The sequence below is a fragment of the Aulonocara sp. 'chitande type north' Nkhata Bay genome, linkage group LG20 (assembly GCF_057382095.1).
Source record: "Aulonocara sp. 'chitande type north' Nkhata Bay isolate Kocher_YH1m ecotype deep benthic linkage group LG20, A_spYH_male_GT1.1, whole genome shotgun sequence".
Lineage (NCBI taxonomy): Eukaryota > Metazoa > Chordata > Actinopteri > Cichliformes > Cichlidae > Aulonocara > Aulonocara sp. 'chitande type north' Nkhata Bay.
Window position 1 is genome coordinate 13,331,413 of NC_141363.1, and position 22,652 is coordinate 13,354,064.

The window sequence follows — 22,652 nt, forward strand, 5'->3', positions numbered from 1 at the left end:
GTGTTCTTGAACTAGACTTATCAGAGATTGCTTGTCAGTCAAACTAAGAAGGTGGTGGCTGAGGTTTTTATATCTCTTGAATCTTTTTTCCCAACTAAGTACGAGCTCTTTTTCACTTTCCTGTCCAATCCTTTAAAGCCCCGGCGAATTTGGCTTCAAGGGTGCCATAAAATACTTGTTTTAATTATGTTTTACTTTTTATTTCTTGTTTTGTTTATTGGTTTTGGTCTTTTAGCTCAAGATATTCCTGAGCAGAAAATCTTGGTTCTATATAACGAACAACCACAACAGGAAAGTAACACAGGCTTAGAAAGACAGCGCTATCAAGAAACGATGAAGTTGGAGGTGGCAGTAATAACCAGATGCTGGTTAAAAAAAAAAAAAAAAAACAATAATGAAAAAAAGACCCCGCAGGTTCTCAGTCAGTTCCTCTGGTGGGTGTGGGTGTTATCGGAGGTCTGATTGAGTACAGTGACAGCATATGGGAGTGAGGACTGACAGGACATGTAATTAGAGCTTGCTTTTCTCAAGCCAGTTAAGTGACATTTAGTTTAGAAGCGGTGTAAAGACTGCATAGCTATGACTTGTTTTAATTGTAAGATTTTTTGGGGGGGATTTACTGAACATTTCTACTTCTGTCACTGTATTTTTTAATTTTTGTATTTTTCCTTGACAGCGAGCTTGAATTTAAGCGTTCTCTCTGCAACATGTTTATGAAGTGAACACTTTCTCTTTGCTCCTGTGGGTGTCAGATGATTGACAGAAAGCAGAGTGTAATTTAATACACCGCTGATGTGAAATCACTTGAGGAAAGTGATCAAGTAGAGACTTCAGAGCCAAAAAGTAATTGAACAACTTTGAAACTTCTCATATTAACAGCATTACTAGCCATGGCATTTTCCCTTCCGCTGCTTCTTTGTAGTGACCATGATAGCCTTGTCTTTGTCTGGTAATCCATGTTTGAATGTGTATGCATTCTTTTTTTTTTTTTCTTCCTCAAGTTATAGAAAAACTGGCTTATCTTGGTCTGCCAGCTTAGTTTAACTTTAAGCCTCCAAGCATGGAGAATACGAAGGGAGGAGTGGATCACCAAGGATTCCTTCCTGCTCTCTCCTCCTGGCTGTTCAGTAACCCGCCCTCTGGCCTTGCTGACAGCTCAAATAAAGTCTTAATGAAGGAAGCTGCAGTTGTGCTTCTTGAAAATTTTGTGCTACTATGTTGATGCAAGTCAGTGCTGGGATGCCACGGTGCGATAAGTCGTGTTGATATTTCAAATGCACCTACACATGTCCATAATCTGCAAAGAATGCAGGTCATAGTAGCTGGACTTCCTTCAGTGCATTTTATGCTTAGAATTCTGCAGTATAGAAATTTTGGATTGTCTCTTTGGCTCAAATGTTGCTAAATTCAGTTGTGCAAAAGTCTTAAGACACCCCACATTTTATTTTTCCTTTCAAAGACTTTCTTCTCAGTTTTTAAAAAATGGTCTTGATCAATAGTTTGTGAAGGTGTTTTAAAGTTTTTCTTTAGACATTACATTTCAGTCCAGTCATTGTACCTGACTAGAGAATGTTTTTTGTTTTCTTTTTCATGTTTGTTTGTTTTTGCTTGTTAAGCCTCTTAACAGTGATCTATGAATTAAGGCATTAAAAATGCACCTAACCAGGGTTGTGTCTACACCTAACAGAAAACATAGCAAAGAACCAGTTTTAAATGATATCTTTAGGCACTTTGTTGCTAACCACCTCTCTCATTATCACATAGTTTGTCCCACATTTTGTTTTGTTTATTTGAATCCATAAAAAATGCCATAAAATCATTTTGTGCCAGCAATGTGATTCCCAAAGAGCTATTAGCTGATAAGCTGAAAAACCTGATACTGGGGCTGATAGATGCATCTAGCTCTCATGCTGATCCATCAATGGTTCACTCTGAAGCTTCATCAGAAATGGTCTCAGTGGAAAGGTGGCTGTCAAGACACCATTTTTAAGGAAGGAAAACATGGATAAAAGGTTGAGATATGCCAAACTAGACATGAACTAGACTTAAAATCAGTAGCTAATTTGAACTTCATTTATAATTGTCAGTCTGTATATAAGACATCATTGCAGTGGAGGCTCTGACATGGTGTCAAAAGTCATTGAATCAAAATGTACCCTCGCATTTTGATCCACCATGCATTGCCATGTGGAAAGCATGTGATTGGTCCCAATCACCCTGCCAGTGCAGTCAAAGCACACCTGGAAAACGTACAGAACAAACGGAGGAATGCTATCAGTCATGGATTGGCCTCCCCAGAGCCCAGACCTCAACATTATTGAAGCATCTTTACAGAAAACAGAACAAAAGGCAGCCAACATTCAAAGAAGAGCTTTGAATGTCCTTCAAGAAACCTGGAAAACTATTACTGAAGACTACTGAACGAAATTAAAAGAAGAGAGTTCAGGCTGTGTGAAAGAATAAAGGTGGTCATGCCAAATATTGGCTTTCAAGCTTCTTAGAATTCCAGGTTTCAAGAAATCACTGGATCTACTCTATAACAGTTTTTCTAGCAAAATATAAAGAAATGAAAGTGACTCAATCCTTTTGCATCAGCGTTGCCTACAACCAGTAACAATAAGGATGAATTATTGACATTAAGGACAATAACTGGCTGGTATATGATACATAAAACATGTAGCTGCTTAAGAAGAATGAAATACATTATGTTATCATTTTTGATCTTCATTACATTATGCCTTCAATTTTCAGGAAACATAGATTTATGCTCTATTGCCTTGGTATGCTTTTGGCACTTGAAATAATGAGAGACTTCAGTATCTGAAACGACCAACAAAGTCAGCTCTATTTCTTTGCCTTTCACTCTCTCATTAAGGGAAAGCTGTGATTGTAGTAAGGAACTAGCATCTATCTGTCAGTGCAAATCTTCTTATGCATCTTTAGAGCCTATAGCATAAAAGTGTAATTCGTCTTTCTGGTGGTGTACAATTATCCTTAAATGTAAACTGGATGTTGTGACAAAGCAAAGTATAATGTATATACTTGTTTTTCCACTGGTTTTCCTCACATCCAAATAACTCACCGCTGGCCACAGTTTCTCCTAGTTTCTGCCTGTTTCCATTTCCTTGGGCATCATGGGAGCTCACAATTATGAGACCGAGGTCTGCCACATGCCTGCAAATATTCATTTTGAGCATTACATTAGCAGACAGAGCAATGTTGAGTCTGTCACGGGGCAGCAACCTGTAAATTAAAATGCCATAAAACCTATGTTCAGTTTTCTTTTTTACAGTTACACTTTTTTATGTTCTTCATTGTAGCTTGTCACTGGAAGCCACTGTGGCAGGATCAGGAAACTCAAACTCCATTAAAGGACATTCAAGGATGTAGACACAAAAAGTCACGAGTGAAATAAATGCATAAATCATGGAAACCTCATCCTTTCTTTCTCCTGTTCCGGCTTGCTGCAGGTGCCTGTCCTGTGTCAACGGAAACTTCCCCTGCCACTGGTGCAAATATCGCCACATGTGCACACAGGATGCCAGCGACTGCTCCTTCCAGGAGGGACGAGTCAACACCTCAGAGGTACGGCTTTGAGCATGTGCACACACACAAGTGCTGCTGAGCACACGTAGTTATACATCCTCTATAAAAGACAGATTCAGAAGATGGCCTATCAATGCAACACATGGATACATTAATGAGTATCAATGGATTTGCATACGCACAAACACACACACACGTACAAGGAAGTGGTGGCATAGTAATGCCAAGGGTGCAGCTGTGGCCTGTATGCCATCTGAGTGTGTGTATATGAGTATATGAATGAGGGCTGCTGAGAGTGGCCCAGCAGCAGCTGTTGTACTCTAAGCAGCACTGGATTTATTCACTTATAAACAAGTCAGGGTGAATGGGTATGCAAATGGCAGAGCGCGCTAACGTCCCAAATGTTATATTTGCATGAAAACCCTCATCTATCCATGAGCCGACTCGCTCTCGCAGTCCCTGTGTCTCTGTCAAGCTCTAATTCTAACCGGCTCGCTCGCAAATGCAGAAATTCACTCTGACAAACACAAACACACAAAAAAAAGAAACTTCAGTGCCTTCAGAAAGTTGTACTTAACACCCAGACACATTCGCTCTAACTTTGCCTCTATTTCAGGCAAAGAGTTTTGATGTGCACCCCTCCCCCCACACACACTCTTTTCCTCTCATTCTTGTTTGTAACCTTTTCCCTCTTTTTTTCTTCTTTCTTTGCTCGTTTCTTTACTCTGAGTAACTGCGTGCTGGAAGCAAGCATGCTCAGCCTTTTATTTGATCTCTCGCTCCTCTCTTCATCACTCTCTCCATCCTCTCATAAAGCCTCAGTTGTTGAAAGGATATCATATCAAAACTAAAACATTCAGCTGGGCGTGCGCAGCGTAGATGGGTATAATGCGCATTCACATATTTAGATATACACAGGTTTACACACCTGTTTGTTGTGTGAATTTTTCCCTGCATATTGGTGTGTCTTTAACTTAAGACAGTGAGGTAATTGTGTATTAGAATTTTAAGTGTATGAACGGTGCTGCAGTTTCAGGCATTTGGTGTGAGTGGAAAGGGAGACGGGGGTGTGGGTGCGGAGAGGATAACACTTGACTCCACACAGCCTGCCATCACAAGTTACGCCCTCCTGTAAATACCAGCCTGACATCCAACCTTATCTACTTCACAGAGCTACACCAATTCAGCTTTTATTTTTTCTTCTCTTCCTATTTTTTTTTCTTTTGATATACTCTTTTTTCCCTTTTTTTTTAATTCGGTGCAGGCATCGCCATGGTTACCAAGCCCTTTGAATGTCAGGAGGGGTTTGTTGAATTTTGATAGACACAAAAACACACATGCACACACATTTGTGCCAACCCCACATCCTGACATGGGTTTTTGTTGTCATTAACAGCACATAGAGTGCAGATACATCTTAATTATTTTTATTGTGAGGGATGCATGTGTGCTGGTGTCCACTGTAAGGAAATCTTACCTAACCCTGTTAAATAAAACACTAGCAGCTAAATTTGCCAATTTTACAGTACGCCTATGCCTTCTTACTGCAGATATTGACTTATATTACTATCACACAAGTGATAACGTTGGTTGGAGACCAGCACCGCCATGCACCCATCATGACTTGAGTGATGAACTTGCGATCTTGTTGCTTTTTAAAGGGTTGCTTGGAGGACCGAGGGAAGAGTCAGTCTGCTGTGAGTCTGCAACTGAATGTGGTCAAGTTGGCAATTTAAAATTACATTTAATCTTTGATCATGGCCTGCATTTGTATAGCGCTTTTCTAGTCCTTAAGGACCCCAAAGCGCTTCACACTACATTCAGTCATCCACCCATTCACACTCACATTCACACACTGGCGATGGCAAGCTACATTGTAGCCACAGCTGCCCTGGGGCGCACTGACAGAGGCGAGGCTGCCGGACACTGGCGCCACCGGGCCCTCTGACCAATCATGTTTAAACGTCAACAATGTCTTGCAATCTGTTACCATCTACATATGTAGAAATTCACATTAGCTACTTACATTCAGAGTCCAGCCAGAACCTCATAGATCTGAAACAGCAATTCCTCCACAAATAGTGACGTAGCTGCTGCAGGACAGTGTTTGCACTGCAAAATGACATAGGTGATCTTTAACCTTTCTTTTATATAGGAATATAGCCCGAATACCACCAGTTAGCAACCAGTTGAGTCGAGTTCCCTATTGCAAATTGATGCATTGCTCTCAGACTGACTCATCAGTCGCAGTCAATCAGTCAGACTGATTGATTGCAACATGTTGGCATTCTGTCTGTGTTTAGAAATGAGACAGGAGTCATTTGTAAACTTTGAGCAGTCAGTCTGAGAGTGATTGCAGTCAGTCTGAGTCGGACGTGATTATTTGGTGAGAGGCAACTTGTGCGGTCCCACTGCAATAAAACGTGGTTGACCAGACTACTAGCTATAAGTTGCCTAATGTGGAAAAAATTCATCGCGCTCATTGGGCAACCATTAGTTTTTACTGGTTGTGAGGAGCTTGCAGTCCTTAGCTATTAACTAGCTATCATTAGTCACATCCCTGACAATTAAAGTTTAAATGTGTCATACACGTATGTTTTAGTACCATGACTAAAGAGAGAAAAAATAGGTGAATAGATCGTAAAAGTTTAGAAAATGGTCAGTAAAGATTCACAAAGATGATACATTACTATGAAAAATCCTATATATTTAAATCAGTTTGTTACCACGTAGCCTTATGTTTCCTCTCTCTGGCTCTCTCTCGTGGATCGGTAACAATTTGAAGTAATGCATAGGCTCATTTGGGCCAACAGCGCCTTTTTTTTTCAGTCGTTAAGCGTTTATCTCTTCTAGCCACGATTTTGTTCCAATTTGCCAGTTCGTAGCCCCTGCTAAAAGCAATATTGCCCATCACCGCTGCCTGGAAAAGTTTCCCCCTGTGTCATTAGCAGTCAGTTGCCAAAGTGATTGAATTCACACTACACTGGTTATCTTCCCAAAGGCATTTGTCATATTTCTTGAGGCTGACTTGACTTCATATCTGATAAAAGTCATAGCATGTGTTATGTGAAGCTGCGGCATAGGTAAATCACACACGCGCGCACACACACACACACACACACAAAAATTCACATTCACAACAGATAACCACTAATGTATAATTTCCTTTAAAGTAAGTATAATTCTCTGCTGTCACTTCCTGGATTTGTAAATATATATAAATCAGCTGTGTTGTGACAGCAGATAAACAGAGAGGCACATTAGGGGCGACCAGGCAGAAAATTGCCAGAGTTGGAGAAACACTTGAGAAGGCCATCAACAGAAATGCATATAAACACAAACAATGAGAGAAACAAACACCAGTACAAACAAACACAGAGACAAACAAATTTGCTCTGCTCCGATGAATCCCAGCATCGGTCCGGTTGAGCCGACTGGGTCGACGCCGGGCCCCAGGGTTTAGGTTGAAATGACTTCATTTCAATTCAAGAAAACAGGAAAAATAAGACAATAATAAAAAATGAACATGGAAAAAATGTAATAGAAAAACAGGTTTGTTTGCATTTATTTTCCTGTCTACATGCTTGCCTTCTTATTCATTTATTGATTGCAATTCGCCCGCTTGTTAATTAAGCCATTCATTCATGTCCCACAAATGAATTAATGCAGTACATGACTGGCAGCAAAGACAGAAAATAGCTGCCAAATAACATCCCCTGATGGGAGCTTTGACAGGAAGAGACTTATCTTTCTCTTGTGTGTGTGTGTAAAATGCTCCATGCAACAACAGTTTCATCCTTAGCCGTGACCCGAGGTACTCGTTATTGATTATACCTTTTTATTGGCTTTGTGGTGTTGGATTCGTCAGAAATGTGTGCAGTGCACGCACCACTGGGGTAACAAATGAGTAAACTCATATTGAACTTATAAAGGCACTTTTTTTTTTTTATGTCTAATCAGGCTGTTTTTGAATTTGCAAGTATTGTGGCCACGTGCAGCCTTATCATGTATGTTGGAAGGTTTTCATAATACATCGCACAATATACGCCGATCAGCATATCATTCTTACCACTGACAGGCAAACTGAATCAGACTGATTATCTCTTCATCATGACTCCTGTTAGTGGGTGGGGTATATTAGGAAGTAAGTGATCATTTTGTCCTCAAAGTTGATGAGTTTGAAGCAGGAAAAATGGGCTAGCGTAAGGATTTGAGCGAGTCGGACAAGAGCTAAATTGTGATGCTAGACGGCTGGAACAGAGCATGTGCAAAACTGCACCTCTTGTGAGCTGATAGCTACTGCAGTGGTCAGTATCTATCAAAAGGTGGGGAACCAGCCACAGGGTCGTGGGTGGGCGGTCGGATCCAGCAAACAAGCTGCTGTAGCTCATATTGATGATAAAGTTATGCTTGTCCTGACAGTTTTGCTAGAAAACATTGGGTCCTGCCATCTATGTGGATGTTAATTTATAACATACCACCAACCTAAGCATTATTGTATTCCCTGCTGGTTGTGGGGCTCTCTCAGCAGGATAATGCACCACAAAGCATCACCTCCTCGCAACTTCCATGACTTAAAGGATCTGTCCACAGCACTGTCAGAGGTATAGTGGACTCCATGCCTGATCCATTTAGTAAATAAACCACTATGCAGGGGATCTTTACACTCGTCTTCCTTTATATCTCACCAGTACCTTGAACACACGTCCACAACTGCAGACACTTACCTTTATTACCATGCAGTGTTTTGCTTTTTTTGTCCTCTCTCTTTTTGAAGGTGCCTGTGGTTTAGTTTTGGCGTGCAGGCTGTATGCCAAACTTTCCTTAGCCAAGATACCAAACCCAGAGTCGTTCCTGGTGTATTTTTCAGAGTGTGAGTACAAATGTTAGATAGAAAGCAGTTAGACATATAAAAAAACGCTTGTATGAATGAGTGAATGAGACAAGCTGTATAAGGTGCTGTAATAGGTGCTTTGGGTGCAAGTAGAGTAGAAAAGCACTATGTAAGAACCAGTCTGTTTATCATTATCTTGTTGTATTTATATGTATTTATATTTATATCTATTTTATAAGTCAAAAATCTACAGTTTTCACCGGGACAGTGATCCTGTCAAAACCTATGGTAATAAAAGGTAATGGTATGGTAATGGAAGATGACCCTAATATACGTGGGTTGGAGATGTTTTCTCTGCAGGGTGGAAAGGCTTACTCTCCCAGATGTGGTGAGAAGATTGGAAAGAGAAGAAGAACTCAAAGTAGACCCGCTGCTTCCCCCACACTGAAATGAAACAATCTAAGTAGTTCAGGCACTTGCAAAGGACGCCCCCTGGTTGCCTCCCTTTACAGCTCTGCCAGGTACAGCCAGCTGGGCACAAGATGCTGGAGGGATTCTGTCTTCCAGCTGACCTGGGAGTGTCTGTGGATTCCCCCAGGAGGAGCCAGAGGAAGTCTGAGCAACCAGGACATCTCTGTTCCACCTGCTACTGGAAATGTGAACCAGAGAACAAACACTTTGTGTAGCTTCTAGTCTATTTTAATTTAAGATGCTACCTGAGTGATGTCATGTGCTGCATCAGTCACTCTGTAACTGGAACTAACAACCTTTGCCTGTTCGTATATATTTTTTTCTTTTTCTTTCATCCCTTATCTCTCGTGTCTTCTCCTCTTCCTGGAAGCCTGACCGCCTTTAGCTTAGTGAAACACAGTAAGTCTACGATGCTTCGCTGTCTCCCAGGGGAGTGCACCAGTGGGGTTTTTTTTTAGCCTGGTTGATAATTATTCACGAGTTGTTTTAGGCTCCAGATGTAGGAAAAGTTTATAGATATGTGGATCAGCGTTGGCCTTCGTGCCGGTAATGAGCGGATGCATCAACATGATGAGTGAATTGGTCAGATGGTCGAATGTTTCTGTCAAGTTTCCACGTTGCTGCAGAAAGCACACCAATAGGGATGAATGCATGAAGGTTCATATGGTGCATATAGCCATAAGCCAGCCGTTCTGTGCATGTATTCCCATAGCATTCCTGCATAAAAAATGCATCTCGGCAGCCATCTCCATACAAGTATCCCTCTTTGATCTCTAAGCTCTTTTCTCTTGTTCACCCACTCCCTCATTCCCTCAACAAGTCAATTAGCAGGATGCAGACACCCATCTCTTTTTGTCTCGCAGCTAAGGGTGTCACGGTTACAGCTGTCTTTCCTTTGTTTCTGCTTGCTCAAACTCAGGCTGGTGCACAGCTCTGAGCTGCCCAGCTCGAAGGTTCTGAAGCTGGCACTGAGTAAGCCTCCCTACTCCCTCTGGGTCTCTCTCTGGCTGAGGGGAGCTGCCTGCCACTGATAGACTCGACTCCGTGTGTGTGTGCGTGTGTGTGTGCGTGTAGAATTAGAATAGAATAGAATAGAATTCAACTTTATTGTCATTGCACATGCACAGGTACAGGGCAACGAAATGCAGTTTGCATCCATCCAGAAGTGCTTTAGTGATATAGATATATTACAATATATATTAGCAATAATATAGATATGTGAGTATATTACAGAAATGGGTCTATTATGGTATGTTATAATGTACACGGTATGAAGTATGTTGTGAATATTCTATAACTGTGTGCGTGTGCGTGTGTGTGTACATGTACACATGTGTTAATTATTCAAAGTGTATTAAAGCTTAAAGATGCATCTCCAGATGCCTCTCTGATCGGTGGCGTGTTTAATGGAGAGAGACAGATGAGATGAGAAGCGAAAGGTGGAGCATCCACAATAAAACATAAGTGGGGGAGTGTTGCTGTGGCCTAGTTGTGAGAAAGGAAGATGCTTTCTAATCCAACCAAGCACCACATTTAAGAAATTATGTGCACACTTGACAAAAAATGCAAACTAAAACTACTCCTGAAATTATGAATTTACCCTCCTTAGTGCTAGATTCTATTAGCCTGTTCACAGCACATACTAGTTATTGCATATAAATGGAATACACTGCTTCTGGCCATGCCTCTGAAAGCTGTGTGAGGATGTCCCTCAAGCATAAGTGAACTAAACAGAATACGAAAGAAAGAGAAATCCTCAAAATATGGACTGATGTAGAAGAAGAGGTCAGAAGTTAGACTGAGATTCACTTTTAATTAGGTTGTTATGGTATTTGCTCGTTTTAACTGTCTTGATATGCCTGAAAAATGACAGATTGGAAATCCCATTTGTCCATATTGCTCAAGGCGAAACTGTCGACAAGCTTGTGGGATTTTGGGCTGTTTTTCGGTTGGGTTGCAAAAGGCGAAAAGACGGACAGTGGAAGTGGAAGGTTAAAGATATGCACAGGGAAGGTAAATGAAAAAGACACAAATGGCGGACGTTGCTGAAGGAGCAGCATTAGCATTCGATGAAAGGACGAGAAACACAGTGGAGTGGGAGCAGGACGACGCGAGAGATGCTTAACCATTTAGGAGATGAAAGGATACGTGAGGGTCGTGACACCACCCATGGCTTGTGTCTCCTTAGTATCTGCTCAATAATTCTATGTCATTTATCTCTCTGGCCTACTTTAATCTTTGCTTGAAGCTGGGCTGCTTAAAATGACTTGATTGAGTTAGAACTTTACAGCGTTTGCTTACGTTCGTCTTCAAAGCTTGAGCGGGAAATGCTGAGATGTCACTGATTAAGTCACGGAGGATTCATAGCTACTTAGGCACATGTCTGACGTCTGCTCATGGTTTTTCTCGAGTTAAATTTTGTATTTTTGTTTAATGAACTAAGCCTGACAAATCCACAGGGGTACCAAGCGAGAGAAGTAGATAAACAGTTTGCAGCACTCATTTATTTTGCAGTCCAAACCAAACTGAACTGCTTTCCTGTGTTATTTTTTTTTCTCATCTGACCTCACTACTCCTTCATGCCAAAGGCTTAATGAACCTCACTCCACTATTGTTTTGAAGGCACCCGAGTAATCACATGTGCGAAATTGGTTGTGAAAGAATTTTGACAGTGCCCACTCTCAGTGGGTAAATTTAATGGCCATCAGACTGTTGAATGGTGCAATGAGGAGTAGAAAGAGAGCAATTAACAGGGGTATCGCTACTCTTCAGTCCCATTATTCTATACTAACTGACGTTTTTAGCTATGAGCAAGAAAAAAAGATTCTTTTAAAACATTCTTCAAAATGAGGCTTTAGCCTAGGGGAGCCACATGTTTAATGTAGAAGCAGTCCAGTTTACAGCAGGTAGCCTGTGGTTATATTGATTTCACCTTTGACAGATCTGCCAAAGTGGACCAAACATAGTCCAAAGAAACTTGATTCAGCTCAGTTTTATTTATATAGCACCAAATCACAGCAATAGTCACCTCAAGGCTCTCTCTGCTGAATCACACTTCTTATTAATCTCTGGCTCTCTTCCACAGCATGGCTTTTGTCCTGTCTTCCTTCTCTCGCCCCAACCGGTCGCAGCAGATGGCCCCGCCACTCCCTGAGCCTGGTTATGCTGGAGGTTTCATCCTGTTAAAAGGGAGTTTTTCCTTCCCAGTGTCGCCAAAGTGCTTGCTCATATAATTGTTGGTTTTTGTCTCTGTATGTATTATTGTAGGATCTACCTTACAATATAAAGCGCCTTGAGGTGACTGTTGTGATTTAGCGCTATATAAATAAAACTGAATTGAATTGAATTGGCACTTCATATTGTACAATGATACAGATAGTCGAAGGAGCTTGCAAAGAAAAGCGTCTGGACTTCTTTAAGTTACTTGAAGTCCAGACGCTTTTCTTTGCAAGCTCCTTCGACTACGATGACCTAGATGACTGAGAACCTTCACAGACAATGATACAGATAAAACCCCAACAATCGGATGACCCCCTTTGAGCAAGCACTTTGTAACAGTGGAAAGGAAAAACTCCCTTTTAACAGGAAGAAACCTCTGGCAGAACAAGGCTCAGGCAGGGACAGCCATCTGCTGTGATTGGTTTAGGGTGAAGGGTCTGTGGAAGAGAGCCAGAGATGAATAATAACTAAAGATTAAATGCAGAGTGCTGTGTAAACACATAATGTATGAAAAGAAGTGAGTGAAGAAGAAACGGAGTGCATCATGGGAAGTCCCCAGTAGTCGAAGACTCTGCTTCCCATTCTACTCTTAAATACTCTAGGAACCACAAGCAGAGCAATGTGCTTTATTTGGGTGATACAGTACTGTGAGGTCTTCATCATTCACTAAAAAACCTCTGATGAACACATTCTTGGTCTTGAATGGTAATGCTAATCACACCCGAGGGCACTCAAGTTCAACCAGTTCAGAGCAGTCTGTCTTTTAATCTTGTAAGATGGATGTAAGGTTCTGCTGTGGTGTGTCGCATTGTGCAGCAAAACTACACGGGATTTGCTGTTAGGACCTGCTGTTAGTGTCTGACTGCAGGTTTCCCTTGAGGTGAGAAGAGAGAGGTAATAAGTTGGTTTGATTAAAGGTAAAGGGGGTAATACAGCTGGATTTCGGGTTTTTGGTGGGAAAGTAAAATTAGGAAATTCCTCATTGATGGAGCCGTAATGAACCCAAGGTGTGACTTATGTTCATGCATTTAATTTAAGTATCTGCATTTCACTTCATAACAGTGAAGTCGATCTCTTTCTTTTTACCTCTTCCCGTACATGCCCCCATATCCCCTGTAGTAAAGGGCTGCGAGTGGGTGGACACACCAAAAGGCTTCCAACACAGTTCAAAGTGTCTTTTATTGAACAGAAGAGCTCCTAGACTGGTGCGATGGAGTGCCTGCCCTCCTTCCACCTGAGACTACGTCTGAGGAACTCGGTTCATTTGAGCAAAATAGATGAAAAGTTTTCCTGTTGAAATGAAGCACAGGGGGATGAGTCGCAAATCCAGAATAAAAGATGAAACGGGTCTGGCAAAGAGGAGCGATCGCTTTTAAAACTTTTTCTGGCCCCAGTGAATTTGCATACGAGATACCGCAGTATCTTTTGTTGCGAAGTTTGCTGCGTTGTCTATTGCTCGACTCGGGACCTTGGGGGACCTGAGAAACGCATTCCCTCGTCCAAAGACTAGCGGAGGAAATCAACTCTCAGGAAGGTTTGCATCACGGGCTTTTCTGGTGACCTTGAAAGGTTTGGATGATTCTCAGATGGGTCACAGAAATCACTTATTATTCACTGGGTCACAGTCTAAAAAAAGGGGTTGTAAGTCAGTTTTTGGTTGGTTCCCACATGGCATGGAGCACTTTGTCATTTTCTTTTCACAAGATGAAACAAAATTCATCAAATTTTGATCCTGAGGGCTAAGAGAGAGAGACAGCGAGGGAGAGAGAACACAAGGCTGTACTTAGTGAGGCCATCCTGATCACTTCTTGTTATCTGTCATGTATCCACTGTGTCACCCACACACACACACACACACGCAAACACTCAAACAGAGAGTGTGTGGGTCTTTTTTTTACAGGCTCCTATTGATCCACTAGCTGATGCTTATCATCTACATCCTCCTCTTTGACCATCCGGACTTGATAGCATCCTGATAGACACACAATCACACTTGGTCATCAGAGATAGCACACAGGACACTGCTATTCTAATGGAGACATGTGAGGAAGAGCCTTGTGCAGTTACTGGGGTAGAGCTCTTTTACAAGCAAACTCAGTATGCTGCAATATCTGCAGCTTGTTTTTTGTTTTCTGAAGAAAAAAAACAAGCTGGAGTTTAAAAAATGATATGTGTACATATATATATATGAATACAGAGGCACCAATCATGGCAGCAGAGGAACAAGCTCTAAGCAGATCCATAGAGGCTGCTGTCTACCACACGAGGCCAGACCCCAGGTGTAGGCTGTGCAAAGATGCCCCGAGACAGTCCAGCACAAAAACAATACAGTGGCTTGCAAAAGTATTCGGCCCCCTTGAACTTTTCCACATTTTGTCACATTACAGCCACAAACATGAATCAATTTTATTGGAATTCCACGTGAAAGGCCAACACAAAGTGGTGTACACGTGAGAAGTGGAATGAAAATCATACATGATTCTGAATATTTTTTACAAATAAATAAGTGAAAAGTGTGCGTAATTATTCTTAATTATCGTAATTATCCCATTCTTCTTTGCAAAACAGCTCCAGCTCAGTCAGATTAGATGGACAGCGTTTGTGAACAGCAGTTTTCAGATCTTGCCACAGATTCTCGATTGGATTTAGATCTGACTGGGCCGTTCTAACACATGGATATGTTTTGTTTTAAACCATTCCATTGTTGCCCTGGCTTTATGTTTAGGGTCGTTGTCCTGCTGGAAGGTGAACCTCCGCCCCAGTCTCAAGTCTTTTGCAGACTCCAAGAGGTTTTCTTCCAAGATTGCCCTGTATTTGGCTCCATCCATCTTCCCATCAACTCTGACCAGCTTCCCTGTCCCTGCTGAAGAGAAGCACCCCCAGAGCATGATGCACCATATTTGACAGTGGGGATGGTGTGTTCAGAGTGATGTGCAGTGTTAGTTTTCTGCCACACAGCATTTTGCATTTTGACCAAAAAGTTCCATTTTGGTCTCATCTGACCAGAGCACCTTCTTCCACATGTTTGCTGTGTCCCCCACATGGCTTGTGGCAAACTGCAAACGGGACTTTTTATGGTTTGCTGTTAACAATGGCTTTCTTCTTGCCACTTCCATAAAGGCCAACTTTGTGCAGTGCACAACTAATAGTTGTCCTATGGACAGATTCCCCCACCTGAGCTGTAGATCTCTGCAGCTCGTCCAGAGTCACCATGGGCCTCTTGGCTGCATTTCTGATCAGCGCTCTCCTTGTTCGGCCTGTGAGTTTAGGTGGATGGCCTTGTCTTGGTAGGTTTACAGTTGTGCCATACTCCTTCCATTTCTGAATGATGGCTTGAACAGTGCTCCGTGGGATGTTCAAGGCTTGAGAAATCTTGTAGCCTAAGCCTGCTTTAAATTTCTCAATAACTTTATTCCTGACCTGTCTGGTGTCTAAATCCAATCGAGAATCTGTGGCAAGATCTGACAACTGCTGTTCACAAACGCTGTCCATCTAATCTGACTGAGCTGGAGCTGTTTTGCAAAGAAGAATGGGCAAGGATTTCAGTCTCTAGATGTGCAAAGCTGGTAGAGACAGACCCTAAAAGACTAGCAGCTGTAATTGCAGCAAAAGGTGGTTCTACAAAGTATTGACTCAGGGGGCTGAATAATTACGCACACCCCACTTTGCAGTTATTTATTTGTAAAACATGTTTGGAATCATGTATGATTTTCATTCCACTTCTCACGTGTACACCACTTTGTGTTGGCCTTTCATGTGGAATTCCAATAAAATTGATTCATGTTTGTGGCTGTAATGTGACAAAATGTGGAAAAGTTCAAGGGGGCCGAATACTTTTGCAAGCCACTGTATAACCAAGCGGCTGGTGTAGTATATAGGAATATCTGTAAATGGTAAATGAACTGGTTCTTATGTAGCCGAGCATTCAGAGCACTTTATGCAACTTGCCTTATTCACCCATTCACACATGAACTTGGATGAACTTGACTAAAACTATTTGCAAACCTTCAAAAGTTTATGTGTGAGTGATTGCAGTCAAACCAAGTTGGACCACAACTGTTTGGAGAAAGGTTGCCTCCCACCAGGTGACCTGTGCACACTCAAACTCTTGGCAACTACTTTTATACAAAAAAAAAAAACTCCATACAGTCTCCAGCAACCACTTATTTAATAATCTCAAGGCAGTTCCTGCCCTACTTCTTCTCTAGTGTGACTTATAAGGGATAATAATCACTAGGTGTTACAACGATATAATAGACTAATAAGATTATTTGTGTTTTGCTGCTTCTTTCTTCTTAACGACAGCTTCCTGATGCTTCCTGCCAGGTTAGCACAAGTTAATGCGAGCTTCAGTAGCTGCACACTCTTGCCTGCGTCCTTTCCAGGGAAACAACTATTGTTTGGAACAGCAGAGCAAGAAGTGGTTCTGTAAGGGTTAAGGTGACTAGTGACAAGGAAGTGCAGTGCAAAAAAAAAGAAACATCATCTTCAAAATTAATTAGCCAAATATTTCCCAGATACCACTGCTGAATAAAGCAGACAGTAAAAGTCCAAGTGTTACATTGCTGAAAAATGCAGGTGCTGCACATATCAGAATACACACTAAATCAAATTGCCTGCTCCATCTGCACAGCATACGTTATTATTCTGGAGTGACAAAGCCCATGAATGGTATTGTAGAGCAGCTGTGCTGATAGATGTGTCCATAGATATCACTTTGTTTCTGGCCTTTGTTTCACCTTCGTCTTTGGTTTTTTACAAAAGAAGAGCTTCAGCATTCTGTGCACATGTGGCCTCAGGTTGTCTTAGTATATCGTGTGCTCTATGAATACATTTTGATCTGTCTTTTTGATAGAGATACATTAAAAAAAGCTTTGTTAATAGTGAGAAAGTGGCAGTTTCAAAATGAGGCCTCATGAACTGTTTGTGCATCTGTGGGATAGAAAAAGATCTGTTGAGATTACAAACAGGATCCATTGCACAGCTGGTGAGCAAGTGTGTTACTTTGTGTTACTCTCTAAGGACTTAACTATATTGGTGTCTAAAACTGAGACATTGCTCAACAGATGACTCTTCCTCTCCCTCCCCTGGGACATGCGGTCATCATATCAGGTCCTTTTTCTTTCTTTCCGTATGTGTGTGTAAGAGCGCTGGTCGATGGGGTCTCGCCCCTTCCTTTCTGAAATGGTTCATTGGACTGTAACGCTAATCCGCTGGGACCCTCTACACCACGATGACCCCCTCCCAACACTCACACACATAGACAAACACACGGGCTCCCTCATCCATCATACTCGGTGGCTGTCTGCGCCTCTGAGAGGTGACCTCATTGGTGACAGCCAGCAGCCAATCGGGGCTCTCGCCTCATCTCTGACATCACTGTAGATGTTTCCATCCTGATAAAACCAATTAGAAGTGAGGAAAAAAGGAAGTTTACGAAATACACTATATTGTTAGGGCTGAATATAGTAAAACAAATATCACCTTTATTACGGGTTTCATCCCTTCTTTGTTCTTTTAGTTTTACTGTTTCTAAAGCAACAGGGTAATTAAACATTATAAATACGTGGTTGGTGTTTCTCATTCTTCTCTGTATCCACATCACCGTATTTGTTTTGGGAGCCTGCGCGATCTTCCAAGTGTTTCATCCTTAAGACATCTTACCCCAGCAGCCAATGAGGAGTGCGAGAGACAGATCGAGGATAACAGAGTATATAGAGAACGAGCAAAGGAAGGCTGCGGAGAAGAGGAAAAGTCAATAGGAAAATGCAGCGAAGCATCGTAGACAGCTGGAGTTCATGACTGCAGGCATCATCGTGTTTCAATAAACCACAGAGCAGGTAGAAAGTGGCGGGTGGGTGGATCAGTTCCTTGGAAGATATCAGGAGCAGAAGAGGAAAGTGAGGTTGAAAGAGACTAGGAGACAACAGTGGGGTTGGGATTGAAAGAGAAAATGATGTGTGACTAAGCCACTGGGAAATAAACACGACCTTGGATAAAACAAGTGCATCTAAACCCTCGTGGCTTTAATTATACAGGGCCTAGAGCTAAATCCCAAGAAACAATGGTGATATCTTAAGACTCTGCAGAATCTATAGTTCCAACTCAGACCAAAACTACGAATATTTTCTGTATTTTATGCATTTACACTCGTTACACCAGGTAAGTTGTGGGGTTTTCTGTATGTTCATTATTCTTAAGCACGATTTCTAAAGAACGTGTTCAGGGATTTTATTCAAATTTAGCACAAACAGTCACATTGACTGGAGTAGAATTTAGTGGTCAAAGGTCAAGGTCATTTGACCACCAAATTGGTCGATTCTACATTGATTGAAGTTTTAGTATTTCCTCTCAAATGACAGATCACCACATATCTTATTTGGCTTATGTCAGCCTTACCTGCCTTCTCCTGCTCTGTGATCACACTGCATGAATCTGTCTCTAAGCTCTTTAGCATTTGCTAATTATACACCTTTTTAGTTTGCAGGCTAATACTTTGCAGTCTTTGCACATTTTTAAAGTTTTAAAATGTTTACATTACGTGTAAAAAGATCTGGTTTAGTAACACTTTTTAATAAAGATTATTAATAAATTGTAACTTGGTAGTTGATTAAACTTTGCTTAATAGTTTTAGAGTCAACAGTTAATTAATAAAGCTGTGAACATGGTTTGTCCTTGTTTGTCCTTAGTTTGCAGGCTAACACTTTGCAGTCTTTGCACAATTTAAAAGTTTTAAAATGTTGCTATTTTTCATTGCAGTTTAATTGAAAGTGTTTGTGGAAGTTGTTAATTTTCTACTTAATGGATAAATATATTATGTGTGACTAAGTATAGTATGTTGACATATGCATTTTGTGAAGTGTGTCTCTTGTCCAGCTTCCTTCTCTTCACCCCTCAACCAATCACAGTAGATGACCGGTTCAGGGAGGAGGGGTTTCTTCCTGTTAAAAGGGAGTTTTTCCTTCCTACTGTTGCCAAGTGCTTGCTCAAAATGGGTCGTTTGATTGTTGGAGTTTTCTTCGGATTTGGGTCTTTGCCTTAAAATATAAAGCACCTTGAGTGAGTTGGTGTTATGTGAATAAAATTGATGGACTGAATTGAATCAAAGTACGTTGAGACAATCTTACTTTAGTTTGGACTATATAACTGAACTGAGTTATAACAACATGACAGTTCCCGGACTGTTATAGCTTTCTAATTCTCATGGAAATGTTTATTGATGGCTCTCCTTTATTCATGATTTTCAGCCACGATTTTTTTTTATCTTGAATGCCAAAATAAACTGTGCTAAAATGATGGCAGACATTAATATCGTCATTATTTACAGCAGTACGTTTGCTGCTGTGGCAGTAAAATGTAGGCAGTGATGTCATTGGTGGTTTTTGTCCTTTAATAAGGACAAATTTCAACTTCTGCTAGTTTTTATCTATATACATCCTCCCATATGTCTACCTGTTAAATCAAATATATTTAAAAACTTGGTTAATGTTCTTCCTAAAATAAGTTTTGCAACTTAAAAAAAAAAGGTTAAAGTCTGTGGGCCTACAGATGCAGCTGACAGAGACGTAATAGAGATTTCACACTGTTGATATGGAAGAGGAACTCCGATTAATTTCTTTCTGAAGGCTTACCTTCCCACCTTTGATCACAGTATCTGTGTATTTGGCCCCAAGGCTACTGTAAAACACTCCACGGGCCGAAGCACTAGCTTACTGAACAGAGCCAGAGGGCAAGATTTAGCTTTGGATCAGTTTGTGCGTGCGTGTGAGAGAGTGAGTGAGATGATAAATGTGTGTGTATGTGTGTATTTAGTGCATATTCATCTAGATGTAACGCAGCCTGTGTCTCTGTGTGTCTGTATTACCAGTCTGGGAATTAGTTTGGAAAGATATAAGCGCTGTGTACAGCTCCCATGTTGCAGAGCTCCTCCCCTGCCTCGCTCTGCTGGGAACTTGACCTCCTTGACTCTCATCCCCCACTTTAATAAACGAGTGTATGGCTCCCAAGACCTCGTCTCGCCTCCATATCTCCTCCCCTCCTTCCTTTTAACTTCACCTCCCTCACCCTTTCTCATCCAGTGGTTTATCACTGCTCGTCCTCTGCATCACCGTTCTTCTCCGGCTTTTGGTGCAGTAAATTTGGATCTCAACAAGGCATTTCTCTAGTTGTTTTTTTTAGTAATGATACGCAGTTTTATGAATATTCTAAAAAAAATAATAACACTTTCTTTAAGTGTTAAATATTTGACATTTTCATTCATGTTTTTTTTAAATCATTATTTATTTTCTTGATCCTTTCAAGTATCCATCAACACTACACTGATGGTCATTGTAATGCTTTTTTAGCCCATTATATTATCATTATTAACATGTACTAATCGTCTAGTAAGTACTTCACATTCCTTTTAGTGTTCATCTGTTTCTTGTTCTTAGTGTGCATTACGTGTAAAAAGATCTAGTTTAGTAACACTTTTTAATAAGGATTATTAATAAATTGTAACTGGGTAGTTGATTAAACTTTGCTTAATAGTTTTAGAGTCAACAGTTAATTAATAAAGCTTGTCTAATTGGCTTTGTTTAATTAGTTTTATCATTTATTGGGGTGTAACTGTAAAGATTAAACTGTTTATAGAAAAAAAAAAGTGTAAATGGTTATGAACTAGTTTATCATAGCCCTGATAAGACGCATGTGTAAAAGCTGTTTTAAAGAGCGTATATGGACACAGGTGATTGGTGAGTCCATCAGACTGTGAACATGGTTTGTCCTCGTCCTTACCTGCCTTCTCATGCTCTGTGATCACACTGCATGAACCTGTCTCTAAGCTCTTTAGCATTTGCTAATTATACACCTTTTTAGTTTGCTGGCTAACACTTTGCAGTCTTTGCACATTTTTAAAGTTTTAAAATGTTTACATTACGTGTAAAAAGATCACGTTTTAATAAGGATTATTAATAAATTGTAACTTGGTAGTTGATTAAACTTTGCTTAATAGTTTTAGAGTCAACAGTTAATTAATAAAGCTGTGAACATGGTTTGTCCTTGTCCTTTCATCTTTCACCATTCAGTCAGATTTAGGCAAAATAAGTTGCTTAGGGTTTAGAAAAAGATGCAGGCTGCTTGTGTGAATGAGATTGTTTGACTCTTGCTGCTCCACGTGCATCATGGAACCAACGCCAAAGCAATAATAACAGCAATATTTAGGAATGAGGACTGAATCACTGATCAGTAATGAACTTTAATAACTAAATCATGATATTATTTAGAAATCCTTAGGAACAAGAACCTCTGACACAGTGCGAACCTCTGCCAAGGCAGCTCACTCTCTGGGCAGCATTTACTGTTAAAGGAACAGTTTTGTATTTTGTATATATTCATTTTATTTCCTTTGTTCTTTTCAAACATAGTTACATACAGTAAAAGCACATGGAAAGTGAAGGCTTTTGTTATTTGTCAATTTTAATTGACAACACTGATCATGCACTTTGGGGTCAGCTTGAAGGAAAGACTTGTGTTAAATGTAAAAGTGAGGTCAAAGGTCAAATATGACATGATATTTGGATACAAGCTATGACGTGATATTGAGAATCCCCCACATGTATCATTTCTGAAATGTTGCCAATACAACCAAAGGTAGTAGAATTTAAACCACAGTTGTAAAGATAAAAGACATCTTATTTGACCGTTTGACCTTATTTGAGGTCAGAGGTCAAATGTGAGATGATATTGACAACACGCACCACACTTGTGAGAATCATAGTTTTTATGTTAAGGCTTTTAGTCAATTTTCAACCAGTAAATCAGTGAGTTGACCTTGAAGACCTCGGTGGACGTAAGCCAAATTTTTAATAGATTAAGATGAGCTCACTCTACACCCCTGCAAGGCTTTATCAGAATTCATTCAAAACTTTTCTGAGTTATCGTGTTTGATAGCACGTATGCAAACTGGGGGAGGTAACAGTTGCACGTTGTATTATCTAAAATTTTAGGTGTATAATTGTCCTCAGAATATATATAGCTGTTGTTGTGTTTTATCAGTGCTGAGTGTCCCAAAGTGACCCATTATTGTAAATCACGTTCGATTTTTCTGTAGTGCTGATGGGAGGATGGATGAAAAATCATCAAACGTGCCTATTTCCTGCACAGCAATCAGCCAACCATTTTTCAGACACGTAGCAGATCGATCTGCAACTTTAGATGAGTGGTGACATGAACATCACTTTGATTTTGTTATTTGTTGGGGATAAAAGGACACCAGCGTGGGGTCCACATTAGAGTAGCACATTTGTGTCAGTGTAGAACTGTAGCATGAAACATTTCTTGCTGACTGGTAATAAAGTATCACAGTGTCTTACTTGATACATTACACTGGCTATGATAGGTTGCGTATAATTCCTGAAGTAATTATTTTTATCACGCAAACTACTGATCTAAACTTCGATGCTTGTTAACAGTAAATTGCTGCCGTCTAAAGCTTAATTTACTGATACTTTCCAGTCTGTTTGCAGCACCTATTATAGGCTGTTAGGCCTAGTTTTCTGATCCATTTATGCCTCCAATTTTTGTCTGAAAATTGCATTTGTGA

General features: G+C 40.6%; 1 protein-coding gene across 2 annotated transcripts in view; it reads left to right on the forward strand.

Annotated features, from left to right (window-relative positions):
- Window positions 1–22,652, forward strand: part of LOC147305288 (plexin-A1-like) — a 317,652-nt gene that overhangs the window by 181,212 nt on the left and 113,788 nt on the right. For both annotated transcript variants that reach the window (XM_086277276.1, XM_086277277.1), the window contains exon 9: window positions 3,471–3,585. In XM_086277276.1, coding sequence (XP_086133402.1) covers window positions 3,471–3,585 — 115 coding nt within the window. The remainder of the gene's footprint in view (window positions 1–3,470; window positions 3,586–22,652) is intronic.